This window comes from Bos indicus x Bos taurus, chromosome 5 (genome assembly GCF_003369695.1).
Source record: "Bos indicus x Bos taurus breed Angus x Brahman F1 hybrid chromosome 5, Bos_hybrid_MaternalHap_v2.0, whole genome shotgun sequence".
NCBI lineage: Eukaryota > Metazoa > Chordata > Mammalia > Artiodactyla > Bovidae > Bos > Bos indicus x Bos taurus.
The window spans coordinates 118284936-118310395 of NC_040080.1; the positions used below are offsets into that span (position 1 = coordinate 118284936).

General features: G+C 41.4%; 2 protein-coding genes across 6 annotated transcripts in view; one reads left to right on the plus strand and one right to left on the minus strand.

Annotated features, from left to right (window-relative positions):
* Positions 1-1114, minus strand: part of TRHDE (thyrotropin releasing hormone degrading enzyme) — a 450253-nt gene extending 449139 nt beyond the window's left edge. The window contains exon 1 of one of the 2 annotated variants that reach the window (XM_027543346.1): positions 200-1114. In XM_027543346.1, the coding sequence (XP_027399147.1) occupies positions 200-1098 (899 nt within the window). In that variant the 5' untranslated portion in view covers positions 1099-1114. The remainder of the gene's footprint in view (positions 1-199) is intronic. The other variant, XM_027543348.1, reaches the window with a different exon arrangement.
* Positions 431-24626, plus strand: LOC113893358 (potassium voltage-gated channel subfamily KQT member 3-like). 4 transcript variants are annotated; one of them, XM_027543350.1, is made up of 3 exons: positions 431-514; positions 1589-1928; positions 3741-4616. In XM_027543350.1, the coding sequence occupies exons 1-2, from the start codon at positions 506-508 to the stop codon at positions 1925-1927; spliced, it is 348 nt and encodes a 115-aa protein (XP_027399151.1). In that variant the 5' UTR covers positions 431-505; the 3' UTR covers position 1928; positions 3741-4616. The 4 variants fall into 4 exon arrangements, 2 of the variants coding, with proteins under 2 accessions (XP_027399151.1, XP_027399150.1); XM_027543349.1 differs by lacking the exon at positions 3741-4616 and adding an exon at positions 2314-2481; XR_003511297.1 differs by lacking the exons at positions 1589-1928; positions 3741-4616 and adding exons at positions 8735-8886; positions 12582-12737 and having other exon boundaries at positions 435-514.
* The last annotated feature ends 834 nt before the right edge of the window (positions 24627-25460 follow it).

The following is a 25460-nucleotide window of genomic DNA, read 5'->3' on the forward strand; positions in this document are numbered from 1 at the left end:
AGTTGGCCAAGGAAGAACCCAAGCCTCAGGAAGACCCCGAGAGTTCTGGGCGATGGCCCTACCCCACCTTCACTTCCTTCACTCCATCCTTGGCCCCCCGTGTATCCGAAGCTCGCCCGGTCCCCTGGTCGCCCGCTGCCCGGCGGTTTAGAGCAGCCTGGCTGGGTGGGGCGGCGCGGGGCACCGCCTCCCTCCGTACCTTCTCTCCCCGTGGAGCACGTAGGAGCTGCGGAAGAAACCCAGGAGCTCGTTCTCGATCAAGGCGTTGTAGATGATCTTCAGATTGTAATTCCTCTGCGCGTCCAGAGTCCTATTCAGCACCACCACCAAGACCTGGGTTTGCGGGTAGAGGAAAAAGCCGGCCACCGGGACCGCCCCGGCCACCCGGTCCTCGGCCACCTGCACCTTCTCGACCGCCACCCGGGAGGCGTGCAGCACGACGTAGCGAGTGGCGTTCCGGCACGCGATCTCCACGTTGACCTCGCCGGAGAAGGTGAAGTTCTCCATGAAGGCGGTGAGCATCAGATTGTAGTGCAGCGGCTTGAGGTGGCCCGACAGGCGCAGCTGCGTCCACGGCTGCCACTGCTCGCGCTCCTCCCCAGACGGCGGCTGGGCGGACGGGGTCTCAGGGGTGGCCTCCGCGCCTGCCCCGGGCTGTGAGGGGTCCCCGCCGGCGTGGTGGTTCCGTCGGGCCGGGCCCGGAAGGCTCTCGTTGCCGCCGCGCGCCGGGAAGCCGGCCGGACCGCCGTCGGCGCCGGACGGCACGCTCGCCCCACATTCGTCGAAGCGCAGGCTGAGGAGCACGGCGAGCATGGTGACCGCGAGCAGCGCCACGATGGACACCGCGAAGGCCAGCACTAGCCGCTTGTGCGCCGTGATGTGCCGCTCGGTGGTGCGGGGCCGCACCCCCGCGGAGTCCGCCCACGGGTCCGAGAGCCCCCTGCCGCCGGCCCGGAGTGCGGCGTCGTTCTCGCCCATCGTGGCCGCGAAGAGGGAGCCGCTCTTCTGAGCCCCCTTCTCCTTCTTCTTCCTCTTCTTTTTCTTCTTCTTCTTTTTCTTCTCCTCCTCTTGTTTCCCCCGCTCGCCGTCTAGGGCCATCACACAGCCTCCTCCTCCTCCCCCGCCCCCTCGGGCGCCCCCCGTGAGCGGGCCACCCGGGCCACCGGTAGCGTCGGCATCAGAGCGCGCGCCGGCCGAGGGCGCGACGCCAGCTGCGACCCTGGGGAGACCGGCCGGGCGTCTTTTAAGACGGGCTCTGTCCGTAGGCGACAGCGCCCACGACGCCCCCCATCAGCCCCGCCTCTCTCCGGACACCACACCGGCTGCAGGGGCGCGGGCCAGCGGACTCTGGGACGCGCCCAACTTGGAGAGCGTCTTGCTCGCCCCAGAGCGCGCACTACTTCGGCGGGCGCCGGGCTCCGGGGCGCAGGCTGCCCCCGCCCCTGTGCGCCCGCTGCTCCCAGCTCGCCGTCCCCAGCGCCGAGCTCTCGCCTGGCTTTCCGCGGGAGCCTTCTAGCGGGTCCGCGGCTGCCAAGGAGGGAGCGATGGAGAGGGAAGTTAGGGCTGCCGCTTTCTCTCCCCACTCCAGCGCTGGCGTTCAGTCCTCTGGGTGGGATGTGCTCGCAGCAGCGGCGGCGGCGGCAGCGGCGGAGGCTCCCGAGTCCTGAGCCCCGCAGCCGGGGACGCGAGGATGGCCGGGGCGGAAGAGACCCGGGTGAAGCAGCTCGGTGAAGTCCCAGGGCCGCAGAGCTGCGCCGGGAATCTGTCCGGGAGAAGCCTTCTCCTCCAGCCTGGACACTTTAAGCAGCGGTGGCGGCAAACAGCGCGAGGCTGCACACCGGGCAGCGAGCCTCCCTGGTCCCGACGTTGCGCTGACCTCCGGAGACGACAAGTGAGCAAGAAGTGTCCGTCCGGGCCATCTCCCTAAGGTAGATGAAGCTCCGGGTTTGCTCTATATGCCCGTGGGGAGAGCCGGAGTGCGTGTGTGCGAGTGAGTGTGCATGTGTGTGCGCGCGTGTGTGCGTGAGCGTGTGTACACAGGCTCCAGATCTAGATTGCCAAAGCTACTCTGGCTGCGCTCAGGGACCGAAACTCCCCGAGAAAGGCCACGGCGAGAGCGCGAGAGCGAGGAGGCCGGAACGGCGGGAGGGAGGGGAGCGGCAGAGGCAGGCCCTGGGAGATTAGAGAGCTTTTCTCCGCTCCGTCACACCAGACACCCACAGCCACAGAGGGGGTTGCTGCGCCGCATGCGAGAAGTACTGTAAATCTTCGGCGCAACGAGCCCCGCAGTCACCCCTCTTCCCGACCCTTCAGCCCCACCGCGCCTTCCCGGAGGGAGCCTTGGAGCCGTTGGCTGTGAATGACTAGAGGCCAAGGAAGAGCCTGCTGGGGAGAAGGAGCGGTCTCAGATTTCACATCTGGCTCTCCAGAGGATTTGGAGGATTGTATGTAAATTGAAATAAATTCTCCAAAGCCTGACAACGGACACTACACTGTGTGATGTGTCCAGGCGTGCGGTATTAAAATAAGGGTCAGCAAGAAAGCGTTAGACTCCTCCGGAAGTAAAGGCTGCAGAAAAGGGACTGCTTTTCCCAACAAATATATTTTCAGATTGAGAAAATACTTAAAATATTCAAGTGTAATATTCAGGACCAGAAACTTGAGACTGAGAAAAGCTGAGGACATGAGCTCCATTACTTTAGACTTAGAATCGTGAACAGGGATATTCTGTGATTGGACAGTTTTTCACTTCACCTGGTCACAATTACTTTTTTTTTTTTTTTTTTTTTGGCTGTTTTCAGGGTTATCATGAAAATCGTTTAAACTGTTTTAACAACAGTTATCAATAGGAAGTGTCCATCCACAGCTGTATCGTCAAAACAGATTCACAGACCACTGGCTGGTTATGGATTCTTGTCTAAGTTTGTTGAAGTTTTAAATTAGAGTGCAGAATATGTTTGAGTATAGGGGATATCCAAGCCATAGAATTTAGGTGAAGAACTCTAATTGGAACACTATTCAGAATACAGCCACCCCAAAGCTCACAGCTTAGAGGCAGGAGTCTCTAGTTTTCAATGAAACAAAGTGTGATGGGCTTCAGAGTCAATTTTTAAAAGTGCAGAATAAAAGGAGAATGAAGTAATTTCTTTTTACACATTTCTTGCACATCTTCAAATCCCGAAGGCATTTTAAAAAATCATGTCCCTAATTATTTTTCTTACAAAAAGGCATGTTTAACACCACTGGGTTTGTAGTCCTGAGCATACACATTAAAATCTTGTGTTTGGCTTTAAAAGCATGACCAAAGAGGACAGCCCAAATATGTATCAACTTCAGCCGGAAAACCACTGAAAACACAGCCCTCTGTTCAATGAAGCTCTTTACCATTTATACTCAGATGGGATACATTCCCAATGCCATACATTCTGAATGTCCATTTGAATCATTTTAAATGATGATAAAAAGAAGTGCCAGGTTTTTGGTTTTTTTTTTTTTTTTAAGCATGTTTTATGTGGGCCGTTAGCAACAGACCAAGGGAAATGCCACAGTCTGTTCAAGTTACTTTTTTATGCTCTGTTTTTAAATCTCTGTGCTCTTGCTGTCCATATGTATCTGCCTGTGTGCATTTTAAGAATTGAGGAGCCGGAGGTTTGTTAGTTTGTTTTCACAGACTCAGGAAACATAGTATAGGCAGAGAGCTGTGTGACTCTTAGCAGCTTACCAAACTTCTCTGACCTTAGGGTACTAACAACCCACAGTTCAGGATTATTGAGCAAAAGTCCATGGATACAACTCACTTGAATTATAAGAGGAATCTGGAACCACCCCCTAGAAGTCTGAGAACCACCGCCTCAATGAAGATGTTACCCACTAAAGGATCTTTAAATGATATTAGTCAAGAAAAGATTCAAAGAAGGCTTTTTCTGTTCTTCTTTGTATTTTATCTGTGTACTTTTGAAAATCTCTACAAGGCAACTCTCGAGGATTTCGAAATTAAAGAATACATTTACCAACTAGTAAAGTCTCAACTGGCTATAATTAAATTAGTGGATGGGTTATTTCTGAGACCTAAGTGGAGCAGACACGAGCTCATTAACCTGTAGTGAACACAACTTATGAAACCCTGATTCCTCTAAAATGCAACTTCACCCAGTAAATGCAGTATCAAGGCCAAGTGGGTAAATATTTCTTCCTCTTATATGGATGTTACAAAAGCGCCCCAGCGAATTTTTCTCTTGTTAATTTCTGAAAGTGTATAACCTACCACTGAGAAGTAAATAACTTTGGTATAGTAACTTTTTAATTTTATTTCTTAGAGAATATCTATTCTACCCTCCTCAAACCAAAACCAAAAAAGACAAAATTTCAGATAGTGTACCTAACAAAAATCTTAAAGAGATGATTCACTAATATTCCTGTAAAGAAGTTGCCTTCAGTATGTGAATGACTACATTGGAGAGACTTTGCCAGTGTTAGACCCATGCAGAATAAGACTTTCCAAAGTGCCTGATGTTCTTCTCAGAAACACACTTATCGTTCATGATAAATTTGGTAAATTTATTATTATTGGATACTTTGTGATTATTTTCTTTAGTTAATAAATGTCTTTCAAGTCATTTTGTGGCCATATTTGATTTAGAGGCTTGTAAAATTGAAAACAGTCTGAATGTTTAATATCCATAAGTCCAAACAGAAGTTATTAACTAAATCTACACCCAGGTTCCATGATTAATCAAACTGAACTATTTTCAGTGAATGCACTGGCTTCAGAGGCTTTTTAGTCTTTGATTGTTTACACTTGAACTGCTTTTTCTCTCTTCCCACTGGTTTGTGTGTAGAGACACAACTAAAGTGTCCTTTTTATACTCAGCCCCTTCAAGTGTAATTAGCACTTCACTTTCAGAAACAGCTCGACTCAGCAGAAAGAACAAGATACAAATCTGCCCTCCCCTCCCTACATTATCCTAACCTACCTCACTGCCTCAGTTTCTCCACAGGTCCATGTAGAGTAATTAGATGGACTAGGTAACCTCCATGATCTCATCCAGTTCTCAAATCCTGTAAAGGAAATTCCAAAGTTAAAACACTAATCTCTTTATGCTCTCAGGGGTTTTTAATTAATCTTCTCCATTGATATGCAAAAAAAAAATTAACTAAAAACTATTAATGGATAACAAGACTTTATAAAAATACCCTGTACTAGTAAAAGCATATGAAGAAAAGAAAACAGCCCCTGCTACTCTGGCAGGTAAAACAGGACTGATCTGTTTTCTGAGCGGCTGCAGCCCTGAAGATGTCACACGACTGGAGATCAAAGCCGACAGTGAACAGTGCAAATGTCTGTTCCCAGCTGAAGTGGCTGCCGCGTGCCACCAAAAGTGGTTTGAGACTCGAGATGGTGATAATTTGATGAAATTTTTAATTTGGGAAAAACAATATTGCAAACTTTATTAATATTTTTATATATATAACTTCAAATTTTCATACCATTTGATCATTGCATCTGTTAAAGGGTAACATGTAAGAAACACCCTTCAAGATAGAACTTTCCTCAAGAATCTTAGCAATGGAAAGAGGAGGACTGTTTAAAATTAGCCATAATTGAAACAGTGAAATTTCATAATGTTTACTAACTACAATTAACACCTTGATTTAATTGTTGGTTATCTGACATATGTTTATTTAAAAAGATCAATTTGAATTGATATCATATTTAAATTTGATTATGTCTTCTTTACTCACATAAAATCTTAAAGTTATAAAGTTGTTTTAAGAGGAAAACATTCCCTAACCTATTAATGTATTACTACATGTTATTAGGCCAAGAATCTCATAATTATGCTTAAAACTAAACAGAACAAGTCTTACTTACAGAGTCGGACACGACTGCAGTGACTTAGCACACACGCATGCACATGCCATAGAAATCTTACCTTTTGAAGGTATTCATAACTATGTCTCTGACCCGAGCTCATGTGACAGTTCAAATTTACATGACTAGAGTAGTGCCTCACCTCTTTTAAACCATGAAAAATATTTGAAGAATGTATGCTGATTTAGATATTAATGTAAAATAAAGACAGAAATAGCCCATTGTATTTCTTCCATATGTACCTTCTAATCCAATTTTTTTCTCTTTTCCACTCATTTGTTCCCTCTTCTTCCATTTAATAATAAAGCATATTATCTCTTAAAACCTGTACCTACTAGACATACACAGACATTTGTTTGATATATAAATGTTTGTCACTATTGCTCTTTAAATGAGGTAATTACATAGTGTTTATACACCTCAAAGTTGCTAAGAGACTAGATCTTAAATGTTCTCACCACAAAATGAAATAATTATGTGACAGTGACAGAGGTATAATGCTACAGTATTAATCATGTTACAAATTACAATATATAGATGTAGTGGGTTTCCCTGGTGGCTCAGGCGGTAAAGAATCTGCCTGTAATTCAGGAGACCCAGGTTGGATCCCTGGGTCAGGAAGATCTCCTGGAGAAGGGAATGGCAACTCACTCCAGTATTCTTGCCTGGAGAATCCCATGGACAGGAGAGCCTGGCGGGCTACAGTCCTTGGGTCTCAAAGAGTCAGACATGACAGTGTGACTAACACTTCAACTTTCACCGACACCTTAAACCTATGTACGTTAAACTTACAATGTTAGCACGTCAATTAAATCTTAATTTAAATGAAATAAAAATAAAATTAATTCATTAAATGAGGTAATTACAATATCTTCTTAAATTTGAGTAGCAAATGGTGGTTGTAAATGGATTGAAAAAGCAATGAGGGTAAATAGGGTGAAGTGTTTGCTTTAAGATAATGAAATGTCATTAATCTTGAGGTCATATACCGATACATAAGGTTTTAAAAGCTGATCCAGATCTACAATATTTATTTTTAATCATATGCATAGGGCATACTTTTAATGAGTGAGTATTCTAGTCAAAGATGCAATCATTTCTGAGTAAGAAAGATATCTTCTGTTAGAAAATATTTCCCAAGCTATATAGTATGCATATTATACAATAACAGTAAAAATGTAAATTGTTTCTTGACTCATTAAATTCCTACTTTGAAACCAAGGGAAAAAATAACCAAATCATAGTATTTTCCTTCAAATTTTAGACCTGTGGATGAATAATATTATCTCTTAATCATGAACTGAAGAATAGCCTCTTTGGGGAGCTAGCCCTCCTTCTTGCTCAGAATCAGAGAGATTTGCTAGAGAAGACCCAATTCCTTCTACCGCATGGCACTGTAGCTAAGGATCCTCCATGTCCCTTACTTTCAGGGTTGTGATTAGGCTATGCTGATGTCACACCATTTGTCTGTTTCTCCATACAAGGCTTTCTGAGAACATTTCCCCATATGCATCCAGGAATTGCTCTCCAGCTGCCTTGAAAGTTAGGTAGAATATGTATTTGGCGATTCAGGGATTATTTTTGGAACTCAAACAATTAGACTTTGCCTACAATACCTTAAAGAAGTTATTTATATGCTACTGCTACAAACAAGCATCAGAGATGTTGCAGGTTCAGTTCCAGACCACCGGAAAAATAAAGCAAATATCACAATATAGCAAATCACATACATTTGTTGGTTTCCCAGTCCATGTAAGAGTTATGCTTACACTATGCTGTAATATATTAAGTATGCAATAGCATTATGTCTCCAAAAATACATAGTTTTTAAAAATATTGCTCACCATCATCTCAGCCTTCAGCAAGTCACAATATTTTTGCAGCAGTAATATTAAATATCACCGATTACAGAGCACCATAACAAACATGACAGTAATTAAAAAGTTTGAAATATTGTGAGAATTACCAAAATGTGAGCAGATGCGGTTGGAAAAATGGCGTGATAGACACAGGGTTGCCACAAACCTTCAATTTGTAAAAAAAAAAAAAAAAATGCAGTATCTGTGAAGCACAATTGAACAAGGTATGCCTATGTTACAAGTCTAAATACATCATTTTACTATAAATATTGAAACATTAAATAAGACTGTTTACAATTTATAAAACCATTAAGTGCCAGGCACTGTACAAAGCATTAAAAATGGTCATAATTTATAACCTTACAATGATTGTAAAGTCTGTATATGGAAGAAAAAAAACTTTCCTACAAAAGAACTACACTAAAGTATTTAAACTTCTTCTTTATAATTGGCTACTGGATTAAATGATTTTTTTTTTTTAACTCTAAGAACAGTCTGTGAGAAAAAAGCAATGAACCTGAATATGGATGTTTTGACTTAGTAGCGTATTAAAAGGATAATCATGTCAGGAAATAGGATTAATGCCCATAAAAGAATTGATTTAGTACAGAAGTTGCTTGTGGTCTTCACTGTTGTCACTTTTCTCTTTAGTGCCACCTTGTGGGTTAGCAGTAAATACAGAGGGTATGAATTTAGGGTTTTTCCCTTTTCTTTCCCTCTGCCGTATGAGTTTTTCAGGTGGTTCAATGATTTAAAAAAAATCCACCTGTTAATGCAGGAGATCCAGTCTGGATCCCTCGGAAGACCCCCTGGTGGAGGAAATGACAACCCACTCCAGTATTATTGCTTGGAGAATTCCATGGACAGACGAGCCTGGCAGGCTACAGTCTGAACTCACCAAGAGTTTTACACGGCTGAGCATGCGAGCATGCGTGCTGTATTCAAGCTAGACTTTGTAGCGTGGCAAAACTCAGATGTGAAGCAATTCTTTTTGTTTTCTCAGAGAAGCAACCACTTCACTAGAAGATATTTGCCCTAATTCTGCAACTGGACATTTTAGACACCAGAACCGTTTCTCAGAGATTGGAAACATTGGAGTCTACACGGAAATCGATGTTCATTTACAGAATAATCACCAAACTTATCTTGGATAATGTAAGTGGCAATCTCTGACTTGTGATTTTTTTCCATCAGAAAAATGTTTTCTTAACTCAGTATCATCATTTCGACCAGTGTCCCATGAGAATTGATTCTAGGTGATTCGAAATGCTGTTCAATCCTGTTTAGAAAAAACTAAAATATCTGATTTAGTCTCGTTTGCACCTTACTTCTAACACCAGATTCAATTTGCAATGAGTTACCTTACTCAGTTTGTTTTCTAATTATGATGCTGCAGTTATGAAAAATAAGGGAAAAAGTCAGTACAGCATATCGCAAGCTTTCTTTTATTAGAGATGCACAGGAAATGTGTTATATATTCCCTAACACTCTCAATATATAAATGTTATAATACTGATTAGCTAAAAAAAGAGAATAGTTTCTCCTTTTTTAAACATCTAAACTTTTGTTAGAATTTATTGCTAAGTTTTTTGTAGAATGATGAAAAAATAAAATTTTAAATTGCATATATGGAGTCATTTCAGAGCAAGTGAAAATCATGTGTAATTTGGTCACTTTGAAAGTATAAATGTCCAAATGTGAATTTCTCCTCCTCTATTTGGAGTTGAAGATTTTACTGAGGGTTATTCAAAATGTAGTTTTCCCTGGATGTGTAATAAGGTCTCAAATTTGACCTCTAACCTGAATGTTATAAGCTATCAGTTATCTATGCTGGAATCACACCACCACCATCAACAACAAATTTTAAGTGTTGTTACAGGCTTTCTAAAATTTTAGTATGGGCTTCCATGGTGGCTCAGCAGTAAAGAACCTTCCCGCCAATGCTGGATACACAGGTTCAAATCCTGGGTAGGGAAAATCCCCTGAAGAAGGAAATGGCAACCAGTATTCTTGCCTGGACGCTCCCATGAACAGAAAGAGTAGGGTGGACTACAGTCCATGGGGTCACAAAGAGTCAGACACAACTTAGCGACTAAACCTCAAAATTGTAGTATTGAACCGAAGTCAAACACTATCAGTACAGAAAGCTGTGGAAACTTCAGAATCCAATTCCCGAGTCATTTTTGACTTGAACAAGTCTCTAAAGACAGTAAGCTGTGTTTTCCAATTCAGGAAATGCCTTTTAATTAATTTTTGCATCCTTTGATATTTGAATTTTTCCATCACATTCTGACACGTTTAGTTTCCCATGGATTTGATACAGGAGCCAATTAGAAGGTGCCTTAGAACGATAGGGCTTCCCTGGCGGCTCAGATGGTAAAGAATCTGCCTGCAATGTGGGAAACCTGGCTTCTGTCCCTGGGTTGGGAAGATCCCCTGGAGGAGGGCATGGCAACCCACTCCAGTATTCTTGCCTGGAGAATCCCCATGGACAGAGGAGCCTGGCAGGCCACAGTCCATGGGGTCACAGAGAATCGGACATGACTGAGCGACTTACACTTAGAATGATAACATTCAACCTATAGTCCTCCATTTAACCTTTTTTTTTTTTTTCCATTTAACTTTTGCCTAGCTACCATTGAACAAATCAGTGTTCTTAGAGTTTAACCAAAACACAACCAACCAAACAAACAAAAAAACCCTAACTAAAGAACTTTTTAATCTGGGGACCACGAAAAGTGGAGACCATGTTTTTATTTATGTTTCAGCTTGTTAATAATAAAGGTATGTCTTCCTTCGAATTCTGTCCCTGGTGGCTCAGACGGTAAAGCGTCTGCCTACAATGTGGGAGATCCAGGTTTGATCCCTGGGTCTGTAAGATCCTCTGGAGAAGGAAATGGAAACCCACTTGGAAAATCCCGTGGACGGAGGAGCTTGGTAGGCTACAGTCCACGGGGTCCTTCAGTTTAAGCTGAGTAGACCACTGTGTAGTGCCATCCACGGGATTCCTTGGACATGTGCCGCTGCTGGAGAGGCAGGGGCTGCCCTGTATGCAAGTAGGTGGTACCTCCATTCACCACGTAGTTTAACTCCAGGGATGACTTCTAGCCTCTCTTCACTTTTATTGTATTCATTTTAAATAGATGGGGTTTCAAAAATGAGTTACAAAGCAGCAAAACACATTTCATATCTTCTCTGTTACAGGTTCCAAATTAAGCAGATCCTAATTACCTGGGTTACATTATGTAACAATAGCGTAATGTCAAAAGGCTTTTATAATCTCTATTCAATTCCTCTTAAAGTGAGACTGAGCAAAATATTTTCTTGACATTTCTGAGAATTTAACTTTCAGTTTCAAAGGATCATTTATTTCTTTAATCTTCCAACGTGAAAAAGTAATGAATATTTACTTTTTTTAGACTCATTTTTAGAAGCGCTAACACTCAACTAGGTAAACTTAGTGATAGCTATTCATGTACTCTTCTCTTCTAGGCAGAAAAATCAAAGTTATTTAAAGTAAAGGATGTGTTTAAAATCAATGTATGTCCACAAAGTAATGTTTATAAATACTTTTTGTGATCATTATGTCTTATTTGGGTGTATGGTCTTTTTTTATCTATATCTACCTTAAAAGATATGCAGAGAGATATAAGTAGATGAGAAACGTGGACTATGTTTCCATATGGTCTGAATAGAAGTGTATGATTTGTCACTAAGCTAAATTGCAGTGTTCTAAAGTACACAAATTGTTTTGTGTCACTCCTTCATTTTCAGTGCTTGCCACGCAGCCAAATTAAACTGTGATGTGAAAGTCATCCAAATATATAATTCCAAATATAAAACTCCAAATTCCATCCAAATACAAAATTCTAAAACTGGGACTGTAGGATCAATTCTTTATTTCTATGAGATTTGCCTATAGTAATTCTCTGTTTAATGTTCAGAGTTGCATAGCAGTTCGCTTTTAAATGTTCAGAGCTGCACATTCTAGGAGGTGCACATAATCAAGTCCTGGCAACTCTATAAAATATAATCCACATTATGAACTGAACAGAATGAGCCCTCGCATCTGATTGCCTAAGGCTCAAAATGCTCCTGACACACCTTACAAGTATCAGCAAGTTGAAACCACATTATGAAGATGACCTGTGGTCCCCACCCCACCTTCCCTTCGCCACCCTTCCTGTCCCTGCCCGCCTGAGACGGGAGCTTCTGCAGCGCAGATGAGGGGTGGGCCGCGGCTCGGAGGGAGACCAAAGAGTGCATTCTGTCAGTTTCCACAAGTCCAAAAAGGCACAGGCCTGAGGAATTTCATCTTATAGTGTTTGACTGTGGACTGAATTAATTAAATTTTTCCCAAAGGGCCACATTCTCCCATACTTTCTCAGGAGGGAAAATTGAGAAGAATAGAAATAATTCCAAATGAAGTGAAAATTTTCTTAATTAATTCAAACAATAACACCATGAAAAAGCACCTTGAATTTTTCAATTCCCAGGCAATTGGTTCTAAAAAGAAAAACATTCTAAATTATCCACATGCCCTCATTTATTAGTCTAGAGCTCTTGCCCAAGCAATTATTTGCAGAGGTAATATAGAGACCATCATGGTGATTTACTTTTTTTTCTTATCCACGAACTCTACAGAACTGAAAGTGTGTCAGTAAAGAGAAGTGACTCTAAGAGAAGGCCCACTAAATATATAATAAATTATGTAAAAGTAAAGGGAAAAGAACCAAATCCCATTTTAAAATAGATCAAATTCTGCAAAAGGTAAATGTCACATACATCATTGTTTATTTATTGATAACCACTTAAGAGTAATCTATAATTCTTCCTAATCTTCAAAATAGGTTTCTGCCAGTCACATAATCTCCTGGGGAGAACTGTCTTATGAAATTATCACCTGATTTTGTAAAGTCCAGAAAACTTTAAGGCATGAGGAGAAGGGGACAACAGAGGACGAGATGATTGGATGGCATCACTGACTCAATGGACATGAGTTTGAGTAAGCTCCAGGAGTTGGTGATTGACAGGGAAGCCTGGCGTGCTGCAAAGAGTCAGACAGGACTGAGCGACTGAACTGAACTGAGAAAACTTGAAACCAAACTGAATACCTTTCATTTACTCAATAGCCATTCAAAAAGGTTATAGATAATGAACAATAAACAAAATAACAATTTAACTGAAGATGGGCTTAGCAGGTGGCGCTAGTGGTAAAGAACCTGCCTGCGGATGCAGGAGATGTAAAAGACGCGGGATCAATCCCTGGGTAGGGAAGATACCCTGGAGGAGAAAATGGCAACACACTCCAGTATTCTTGCTTGGGAAATCACAAGTATTCTTGCTTGGGACATGGCCTGGGAAGCCCGGCAGACTACAGTCCAAAAAGTCATAGAGTCGGACACAACTGAGCACACGTGCACATCACACACATCTTAATAAGTACATGTTGAATGAACAAACGGTCCATTCAGCATTTGTCACCGGCTTCTTGGCCTCTGTCATTTCTCCCCCTGGTTTAAGGCTTGTCTCCCCCTCCCTGCCCAGCACTCTGGTCTCCATGCCTGGTGAGGGCGCCCTGCGGTTTGGCCTTCTATGAACGGCCCCAGTGAGCCATCCTACTGGAGTTGGTCCGATAGCCAAGACCTTGCTCTTCCCTAGCTCTGGCCTAGAAACGTGGTGAACTAACAAACAAAAATTATCATTTTCCTTGAATAAGCCAGTAATAGATAAATAAGATCTAGAATCAGCATCTGATCCTTGGAAACCAGTGATGTGTTCTCCCAAAGGAGAATTTGACTAGAGACAGTTTAGGCATACGGTGGCATCATACTTTACACAGGAATTAGAGTCTGAAGCTGACTTATAAAATAAGTGTGCATATGTGCTCAGTCTCTCAGTCACGTCCAACTCTTTGTGACCCCATGGACTGCAGCCAACCAGGCTGCTCTGTCCATGGAACTTTCCAGGCAAGAATACCGAAGTGGGTTTCCATTTCCACCTGCAGGGGATCTTCCTGACCCAGGGGTCAAATCCATGTCTCCCATGTCTCCTGCATTCAGGTGTATTCTTTACCACTGTCACCAGGAAGCCTGAAGTAAGAAGCACCTGTGGTCAAACTCTCCCTTGAAAAACTGTCTAAACTGCCCACAAAAGGCTGTAAACCCTGGTTCCGTGTAGGCATCCCTATGTAAGCAATATGTACATACAGACGCAAGTGTAAAGTATGTGTAATATATGCAGTATTTCATTAAACTGATTTTGAGTAAATAAACCATCCATATGCTGTTTTAACAGCACTGTTACCAATTCACTACTGTGTTTCTGTGATGCCAAGATAACCAGCCAATGCAGAAAGCTCAGTTAAAAATGACAGTAATACCTGTCTTCCTTTCTTTGCAGCAGAAAGGCTGTATAGTGTGTGTCAGGGTCCACACAGAGGGGTGTTGGAGTGGGCAGGAAGGCAGTTTGGTGGGAATCAGAGCCTACACAAGGTGGGCTTGCGAGCAGGTTAGAAGTCCGAAGGAATTAAGTGATGGGCTACATATAGGGAATCTTAGTGCTGGAGAAGGAAGGTACAAATACTGAAAGGGGGGAAAGTTGAGGTGAATGCCGTGGTTTTGGGTCATTGACTTACAATTGAAAGAGTGGCTGTCAACATGTAATTTTACAGATATGGATATATGTATGTAGATATTTAAATGTGTGTGTGTGTGTGTGAATCCACTATGAGGACCTGAGTAGGAATGAGCAAACTTAATGCCCAAGTCTTGGTTTCTATTGATTTTTTTAATTTTATTTTATTTTTAAACATTACAAATTGTATTAGTTTTGCCAAATATGAAAATGAATCTGCCACAGGTATATATGTGTTCCCCATCCTGAACCCTCCTCCCTCCTCCCTCCCCATACCATCCTTCTGGGTCGTCCCAGTGCACTAGCGCCAAGCATCCAGTACCGTGCATCGAATCTGGACTGGCAACTTGTTTCATACATGATATTATACATGTTTCAATGCCATTCTCCCAAATCTTCCCACCCTCTCCCTCTGCAACAGAGTCCATAAGACTGTTCTATACATCAGTGTCTCTTTTGCTGTCTAGTACACAGGGTTATTGTTAGCATCTTTCTAAATTCCATATATATGCGTTAGTATATTGGTGTTTTTCTGTCTGGCTTACTTCACTCTGTATAATAGGCTCCAGTTTCATCCACCTCATTAGAACTTTCAAATGTATTCTTTTTAATGGCTGAGTAATACTCCATTGTGTATATGTACCACTGCTTTCTTATCCATTCATCTGCTGATGGACATCTAGGTTGCTTCCATGTCCTGGCTATTATAAACAGTGCTGCGATGAACATTGGGATACACGTGTCTCTTTCCCTTCTGGTTTCCTCAGTGTGTATGCCCAGCAGTGGGATTGCTGGATCATAAGGCAGTTCTATTTCCAGTTTTTTAAGGAATCTCCACACTGTTCTCCATAGTGGCTGTACTAGTTTGCATTCCCACCAACAGTGTAAGAGGGTTCCCTTTTCTCCACACCCTCTCCAGCATTTATTGCTTGTAGACTTTTGGATCGCAGCCATTCTGACTGGTGTGATATGGTACCTCATAGTGGTTTTGATTTGCATTTCTCTGATAATGAGTGATGTTGAGCATCTTTTCATGTGTTTGTTAGCCATCTGTATGTCTTCTTTGGAGAAATGTCTATTTAGTTCTTTGGCCCATTTTTTGATTGGGTCATTTATTTTTCTGGAGTTGAGCTGTAGGAGTTGCTTGTATATTTTTGAGTTTAGTTGTTTGTCAGTTGCTTCATTTGCTATTATTTTCTCCCATTCTGAAGGCTGCCTTTTCACCTTGCTAATAGTTTCCTTTGATGTGCAGAAGCTTTTAAGTTTAATTAGGTCCCATTTGTTTATTTTTGCTTTTATTTCCAATATTCTGGGAGGTGGGTCATAGAGGATCCCCAAGTCTTGGTTTCTAAATGCATCTTTTTAGGGCTCATGGAAATTCTGAAGGTCAGGGTCAGGAAAAGGACGAGATGAACTTTCAACATGCCCATGTGCCAGAAAATAAAGAAGTTCTCAAAAGAATGATAGAGACATAACCAAAAACTCAGGAGCCACCATGAAGGAGCTCCCACTGAGCAAATCTGGAACCATTTGGGCATCAAAATAGGTAATACAGTAATGGATTATAACCCAAAGGAATGGAATATAATGGAATCCGTGACTGCACACTGATATAAGTAGGTAGATAAACAGAAAGGAAAGAAAGCTCTTTCTTAGAAGTCCAACTAAAAATGTTGAAGGAATTCAGGCAAGACACATCAATGAATGCCAAAATTAGTGGGTGAAAGTAAGATGAAGAAGGATCTTACAGCTCAAAGTATACTTCTATAAAATATCTGTTAATTACAATGGAAATGAAAACTTCACTTTATAGTGTAGAAACCTCACAAATACCATCTGAATCAAGTTCAAAGTTAACTATACCAGTAATGGGACAAAGCAATATCATGTGCCACTGGATAAAATAAAATGAGAAAAATACATCGCTTCTCTAATATTTCAGAACAAAATCATTCCCTGGTTACAATCAAGAGGAAATATAAAACAAACATAAATTTAGAAAGTTTCTACAAAATGACCTTCAGAAATGTCAAGTTCCTGAAAGTCCAGTAGACTGAGGAATTCTAGACCACGAGGGGATGACAGTTGAGTACGATGCTGTCCTGAATTGGGCATTTTGTTATGAGGGCACTGTTGGAACAATTGGCTAAACTTCAATTTGGGAGAAGAATATTCAGGAGATTGTCATGCTATTAATGCAACTTTTCTTAGAGTTGGAAATTATTTGAAAATAAATTAAAATTTTAAAATAACTCCATCCTCATTGGTATGCTTTTAAATTTCCAATGCACAGCTGTACAGTTACACAAGCCAGGGACTTCCCTGATGGTCCAGTAGTTAAGAATCCCCCTGCCGATGAAGGGGAAAAGGGTTCAATCCCTGGTCCAGGAAATTTCTACATGCCTCGGGGCTGTGAAGCCCACGTGCCTAGCGCCTGCACGCCACAAGAGAAGCCACCAGAGTGAGAAGCCAGTGCATCGCCAGGAAGTGCAGACTCCACTTTTTGCAACAAGAGAAAGCCCTCACACAGCAATGAAGATCCAGCACAGCCAAAAATAAATTTTTATAAAAAATAAAGTCATACCAGCCAGAAAAGGAACACTGCTTGAAAAACAGTAATAAGAGCACCAGGAAAGTGGCAAAGAAGATGAACTAATCATACGATGTCAACCAACCAATTTTTTTTTACAGTAGAGTTTTTAGCTACTCTCCTGGCATCCTGGCTTTGCATCTCCACACTCTTCCCTTCACATATTCCATGCACCCATTTAAAACACAGCAAAAGACACTCTGAGGATACAGTCTGCACTTACCTCTCTCTTTTTCTTTGCTTTCACTTTCTTCCTCCCTTTCTTCCTTAATTTATTTATTTTGGAAGCAGCATTCATCCTACTGGAAGAACCAATTCTAAACATAAAATCCCTTGTGTCACCCTGCCCACCCCTATGACAAAGTAGCTCCTGATGAGACAGTAAAAATCAATATACACTTACCCTCTTCCCCGCTCCTTCATCGCCCAGCGGTCTTCACGTCCCTTATTCTTTATCACTATTTTCCACCTTTCTTCTCTTTTGTTGTTTAGTCCTAAGTCGTGTCTGACTCTTTGGCGACCCCATGGCTCCTCTGTCCATGAGATTTTTCAGGCAAGAATGCTGGAGTGAGCTGCCATTTCCTTCTCCAGGGGATCTTACCCACCCAGGGGCAGACGTGGAGTCTCCTGCATTGGCAGGCAGATTCTTTACCAATGAGCTAGCTAGGAAAGCATTCTCCTCTTGTACCAGGGATCAAAATTGTTCTTGAAATTAATTAAACAGAAGTGGACCTCCAGCAGTTGTTCTTGCCCTATAATCTAAAGTACTTAAATCTTTCATTTATAACATAAAAAGAAAGGAAATCAGGACTGTAAACATATCCACCCTTTTTTAATTCTTTTTTTTCTTAACCTTCTAAAACCATCTTCCCCTGCCTTGTCAGGAGTATAAAACAGTCTGCCACTCTAAACAGCACCTGTCAGGAATGTGGGAAGTTGTTAAAAGAGAAGACACTTTAGAAGATCTAAATTCAAATTACCTTGACTACAATTAAAATGGCCACCATTCTTGAGTGATGACAGGCAAGATGGAGAGAAGGCAGCAACAGTCAGAGTAAGGCCTCAAGCAACAGTCATCATTCAGAGGCATCTGAGAAACGACTGCACCAGGTTATACTTGGGGAGATACTTTAGTTCTCTTGCCAGAATCTGCCTCACAGAAACTTGGGAAATAGAGTATAATCTGTCTTGTGCTTTTCTCCTTATTACCACTGATTCATTGGTGGTGGTGGTGGTGGTGGTGGTGAAAACAAAGCAACAGGGGAGCACCATTTGTGGCTTCATGAAAAGCACTGCTAACATCTTCATTCGTTTCGATATCTCTAAAATCAAGAGGTATTAGGATTTGAACTGCCAGCTACATTTTGGTCATAGGACCGTGTTTACATGCAGCTGGTGTGAATGCTGTTATTTGATACCATCCAGGGGAGCCACTCTAAAGAAGCCACATCTCTGTGAAGATGATGATCCTAAGACTGTTCTTTGGACCCAGGTCTGCCCGGCAGGCAGCTCTCAAAGGACCACAGCTTCCTGAGATGTTCTGGGTACCACAAGGAAGGGGCTGGGATGCGTTCCCCAATTCACAGGGATCTCTCCTCAGCATAGCACCAACGCAAGCATTGGATCCCAATACTTTTCTTAAACTGTCCCAAGATTATCAGCTTTGGATTTTATTTATTCATTCATTTATTCAGCAAATTTTATTAAGAAACAGCTTTTTTCTTCTTTTTCTAAAGACGGACTTCCCTGGTGGTACAAAGGATATAAATCTACCTGCTGATGCAGGGGACATGGGTTGGATCCCTGCTGTGGGAACATTCCACATGCCACCGTGCATCTAAGCCCACGAGCCACAACTATTGGGGCCCGCAGACCTAGAGCCTATGCTGCACAAAGAGAAGCCACAGCAATGAGAAGCCCACGCACTCCAGTGAGGAGTGGCCCCCACTCCCCACAACTAGAGAAAGCCCACACAAAGCCACTGAAGACTCAGGGAAGCCAAAAATAAACCAATAAATGAAAATTTTAAAAAAGAAACAGCTATATGCAAGGTACTGTTTTTGGCATAGTGATCACAACTGATTAAAAGTCCTGACCTCATGGAGCTCACATTCTAATGGGGGGACAGAAAATTTTTTAAATGTTTAAGCAAAATAAAAGATAAGAGAAGGGATATAGAGAGTGCTAGACCCAGGAAGATGGGCTGCAATATTAAAAATACCAGGGAAAGCCTCGCATTTGAATGAAGATCTGTAGGAATTGAGATATGTAGATAGCTGAGGGCAAGGGAGCATCATAGGCAAAAGGCCCCGAGGTAGGACTTTGGCTGGTGTGTTTCAAGTAGAGCAAGCAGCCCTGTGTGGCTGGAATGCAGTAAGCTAGGGAGAGAGGAAAAGGAGGTGGGGTCAGAAAGATGATGGGGAAGCCAGATTGCATAAGGTTTGGAGGCTGCCTCCAAGACTTTGGCTTTTATTCTGGATGGGGCATGATATAATCGGATGTGAAAGAGATGACTATGGCTTAGACCAGGATGGTGGCAGTGGAGGTGGTAGGAAGTGATGGGGTGCTGCTAAAGGACTACATGGGGTACATTGAGGGACCTCAAGGTTGACACTATGACATTTTATCTGAGAAGCTAAAAGGTTGCTATTGACATTTATTGATAACACAAAGACTTAGGGAAAGGCAAGGTCGAGATTTCTGTGTCTGCATTTCTGACTCTCAAAACTATGTGTTCCAACCTAGAGAATAGGCGTGTGGTCGCCAGGAGTGGGTGGGGGCAGTGTGAAGGGAAGTACTGAGAGCTTGGGATTAGCAGATTCAGATTATTATATTTGGGATGGCCAAACAACAGGGTCCTACTGCATACCATAGGAAACTGTATTCAATGTCTTGTGATAGAATAGAAAAGAATATGAAAAAGAATATATATACACACACATATATATATTCCTTTCCATATTGACTATGCTAAAGCCTTTGACTGTGTGGATCACAGCAAACCGTGGAAAATTCTTCAAGAGACGGGAATACCAGACCACCCGACCTGCCTCCTGAGAAACCTGTATGCAGGTCAAGAAACAACAGTTAGAACCAGACATAGTTCAAAATTGGGAAAGGAATACATCAAGGCTGTATATCATCACCCTGCTTATTTAACTTGTATGGCAGAGTACATCATGAGAAATGCCAGGCTGGATGAATCACAAGCCGGAATCAAGATTGCCAGGAGAAATATCAATAACCTCAGATATGCAGATGACACCACCCTAATGGCAGAAAGCAAAGAGGAGCCTCTTGATGAAGGTGAAAGAGAAGCATGAAAAAGATGGCTTAAAAGTCAAAATTCAGAAAACTAAGATCATGGTATCTTGTCCCATCACTTCATAGCAAATAGGTGGGGGAAAAAATGGAAAGTCTTCATTTTCTTGGGCTCCAAATCACTGTGAATGGTGACTGCAGCCATGAAATTAAAAGACACTTGCCCCTTGGAAGGAAAGCGATGACAAACCTAGACAGCACATTAAAAAGCAGAGACATCACTTCGAAAACAAAGGTCTATATAGTCAAAGCTATGATTTTTCCAATCATATGGACGTGAGAGTTGGACCATAAAGAGAGGTGAATGATGAAGAATTGATGCTTTTTGAACTGTGGTGCTGGAGAAGATTATTGAGAGTCCCTTGCACAGCAAAGAGATCAAACCAGTCAATCCTAAAGGAAATCAATCCATAATATTCATTGGAAGGACTGAAGCTGAAGCTCCAGTCATTTGGTCACCTGATACAAACTGCCAACTCACTGGAAAGACCTTGATGCTGAGAAAGATTGAGGGCAGGAGGAGAAGGGGGCACAGAGGATGAGATGGTTGGATGGCATCACCAACTCAATGGACATGAGTTGAGCAAGATCTGGGAGACAGTGAAGGACATGGAGGCCTGGTGTGCTGCAGTCTATGGGATCGCAGATAGTCAGACATGACCGAGTGAATTAACAACTACATATATATACATAAAACTGAGTCACTTTGCTGTATAGCATAAATTAGCACAACATTCTAAACCAACGACTCTTCAATAAAATTTTTAAAAATTATAAAACTATGTGGACCAAGAATTGGTCATTATATTTGGCAATGTAGAAGCCATTCGTGAGCTTCACATGAACTGGATCAGCAGAGTGCTAGTGGCAAAAGCCTCCCTGGAGAGGGTTCAGGTGTGAATGGGAAGAGAGTAGTGGTAAGTAGTGAGTCCAGGCAAATATTTCCAGATGTTTTTCTATAAAGGGTGGTGGAGAATCAGAGCATCATCCAGGAGAGGATACAGGATTAAGAGATGGGATTGTTTTTCCAGGAGAAAGTTGGAGTGCATTATAAATACATACTGATGGGAATGATGCAATCAGAGAGAAAATCTTAATGCAGGAGAGAATGGGAAGAGCTGCTGGAGTTAATACGTCCTAGGCTGGGTATAAGAGGATGGGTTCTAACAGTAAAGAAGAGGGGAGCTTGGTTTGAGGACATTTGATCTGTAGGAACCAGTAGGAAGATGGTTAAGTGGGAACACCCTGAAAATGGATGAATGTTTGTGAAAATTCTGTCTCAGTTGTTTCTATTTTTCTCAGTCAAAATAGGAAGCAAGGTCATCAGCTGAGTAAAAGTGTTGACTATTTCAGGAAATAAGTGAAAATATGCTACAGTAATCTGAGAGGGTGCGTAAATAAAAAATAGAAAATGGAAATGTTGGGCTTTGGGATTATTGGACCTAAGTGCCCACATGATATGAGTGGACACAAATTTAAAGTTTTTTGAAGTTACTCTCTGCCATTTGAGTGCAGGCCTAGAGTAGTTAGAGAGCTAGATTTAACAGGAATCAGAGATAGGCAATCACAATGGTGGGAGAGTGGGGCAAGGGAGATAAAGGGTATTGACAAGGGAGCAATTTTAAATATGGACATGGAATCAAAACTGGGAGGGAGGAAAGTGAGGGTATGTTAAAGACAGTGAAAATGAGATAGAGTGAATAGATTGTAAGTCCCTGTAAAGTTGAAGAAATGTTATTGCTTAATATTGTTTATTGAAAGGAAGCTACTACACTTAGGGCACAGGGAATCCAGAAAGTCCTGTGTCTTGTATTTTAATGGGAATATATTCCCTTTGCTCCAGAATCCACAGATATTTGTATCCTTCTGTATGCTGCCATTTATTAAGAATTTAATACTTTGCTCAACTTTAAATGTACATTAAGAAATTCTTATACTATTATGACTCCAGTCTTTGATCTATACTTTCTTCCAGTACTCCAAATATTTCCTAAACATGACTGACACCTAGCTTTCCACCAAGACTTCATTTTCATAGCAAGCCTCATCATCAAAGCCTTCAACTTACAGAATGAGGAGAAATTAAGAGCCTAAAAAAAGATGACTATATAAATTGACACAGAAAAAGCATTTGACAAAATCCAATACTCATTCATAATTTTAAAGCTCTCAGCAAGTTAGGAGTAGACAATAACCATCTCAAGTTGATAAAGAGCATCTTAAAAAAAAACTATACCTATGATTCTTAATAGTGACAGAATGCCTCCTTCTAAGATAGGGAACAAAGCAAGGATTCAATTCTAACCACTATTTTCACTATAGTACTAGAAGTTCTAGCCACAGCATTAAGGCAATAAAAGGAAATAAAAAGGCATACAAAATTGGAAATGAAGAAATAAAGCTGTCCCTATTTACAGATGACTTGACTATCTAGAAAATCCTAATGATTCTTCATAAATAAAACTCCTAGAACCTAAAAATTTATTTCAGCAAGATCACAGGATTAAGATCAATGAAGAAAAATTAATGCCAATTCTATATAATAACAATAAACACACAAACACCAAAATTAAAATACATTTATAATCATTTCAAAGAAAGTGAAATACATAGGTAGAAACTCTACAATATATGCACACTATTTGCTTGCTATTAGCTATTTACAAATGCTAGTGAAAGAAGTGAGGGATGACCTAAATAGAGAGACATACCATGTTCATGGGCTTCCCTTATAGCTCAGTTGGTAAAAAAATCTTCTACAATGCGGGAGACCCTGGTTCTATTCCTGAGTTGGGAAGATCCACTGGAGAAGGGATAGGCCACCCACTTCAGTATTCTTGGGCTTCCCTTGTGGCTCAGCTGGTAAAGAATCTGCCTGCAGTGCGAGAGACCTGGGTTCGATCCCCGGGTTGGGAAGATCCCCTGGAGAAGGGAAAGGCTACCCACTCCAGTATTCTATACAGTCCATGGATCTCAAAGAGTCAGACTCAACTGAGTGACCTTCACTTTTTCATAGATTGGAAAACTCAACATAGTAAAGATGTCAGTTCTCCCCAAGTTGATATGTAGGCTCAATGCAATTCCATTAGGGAAATGTGAATTAAACCACAATTAGTTGCCGGTACATATTTATCAGAATGGCTAAAATTTTTAAAGATGCAACAACACCAAATGCTGACAAGGATATAGAGAAATAGTTTCTGTTGTACTGGAAAATATTTTGGCAAGTTTTTTTTTTTGTTTGTTTTTGTTTTTTTTTAATTTTTAAATTTTATTTTTAAATTTTACATAATTGTATTAGTTTTGCCAAATAACAAAATGAATCCGCCACAGGTATACATATGTTCCCCATCCTGAACCCTCCTCCCTCCTCCCACCCCATACCATCCCTCTGGGTCATCCCAGTGCACTAGCCCCAAGCATCCAGTATCGTGCATCGAACCTGGACTGGCAACTCGTTTCATACATGATATTTTACATGTTTCAATGCCATTCTCCCAAATCTTCCCACCCTCTCCCTCTCCCACAGAGTCCATAAGACTGTTCTATACATCAGTGTCTCTTTTGCTGTCTCATACACAGGGTTATTGGCAAGTTTTTTTAAAACTAAACACGCAGTTCCCATACAACACAGAAATTCTATTTTCCAGCATTGATCCCAGAGAAGTGGAAATTTATGTTTACGTAAAAACTTGTATATGAGTGTTCAAAACAGAGTTATTCATAGTAGCCAAACATTGAAAACAATCCAATATCTTACAGTAGTGAATAAATTGTATATCCATCCCATGGGAATGGGAATTTTTTTTTAAATGTACTATTGACATACACAACAATTCAGATGAATCTACATGGTATTATGCTGTGTGAAAGAAGTTAATCCCAAGAGGCTGCATAGTCTCATGCTGCATATGATTTCATTTCTGAAACATATATTAAATGACAAAAGTATATAAGTGAAGAACTGATTCATGGTTTCCACGAGTTACATGCAAGGGAAATGGCAAGCAGGAAGGGAATAGGCACAGCCATATGAGAACATGAGGGATCTTTGTGGTGATCAGACTGTTTTATATCTTGATAGGTGGTGGCCACACGAATCTACACATGTAATGAAATCATATAGAATTAAACACACACATACACACACACTCACTGGATTTTAAAACTGGTAAAGTCAGAATAAGGTTGATTGATTCATTGTCAATTCTCCAATTCTAGTTCTACTACATTGTGGTTATCTAAGATGTAAGATGTGGTTGTCTAAGATGTAAGAAGAATTGATGCTTTTGAACTGTGGTGTTGGAGAAGACTCTTGAGAGTCCCTTGGACTGCAAACAGATCCAACCAGTCCATCCTAAAGATCAGTCCTGTATATTCATGGGAAGGACTGATGCTGAAGCTGAAATTCCAATACTTTGGCCACCTGATGTGAAGAACTGACTCATTTGAAAAGACTCTGATGCTGGGAAAGATTGAAGGCAGGAGGAGAAGGGGACGACAGAGGATGAGATGGCTGGATGGCATCACCGACTCAATGGACATGGGTTTGAGTAAACTCTGGGAGTTGGTGATGGACAGGGAGGTCTAGCGTGCTGCAGTCCATGGGGTCGCAAGAAGTCAGACATGACTGAAGGACTGAACTGAACTGAACTAAGATGTTAATATTGGGGAAAACTGGGCGATGGGTATACAGGAATTTTCTGCATTGTTTCTGTATAACTGCATGCGAGTGTCAATTATCTCAAAATAAAAAGTTAAAAAAAATTATGAGAGAGAGAGAGGCTTTCCTATGAAGAACAGATTATTTGAGCAATCTTGTTTCAGAAAGGGAAGTATGCAATAAAAATCAAACAATTTTAAATCTGTAACTTATTTTAAAGAGTCACAAACCATTTGGGGCAAAAGCAAAAGAAATAAAAACAGCAGCAAACATTTTTAGCTTTAACATTAATCTTTTAAACTATCTCTGGCCTTTTCTCTGGCTAAAAGGAAAGAAATCTTCAGATCCACTCTAAAGTCTTTCTTAGACTGAGAAGCCTCTGATACCTTTTCAAAGCAGCTTAGTGTCACACATTTTTTTGAGTTATCCTCTAAGAGTCTGTTTGCAACTTATTAGAAAAAATTTTTCAGTTGCCTTCTGACCATGACCATAAAATGACAATGAATTCTCATTTTATCC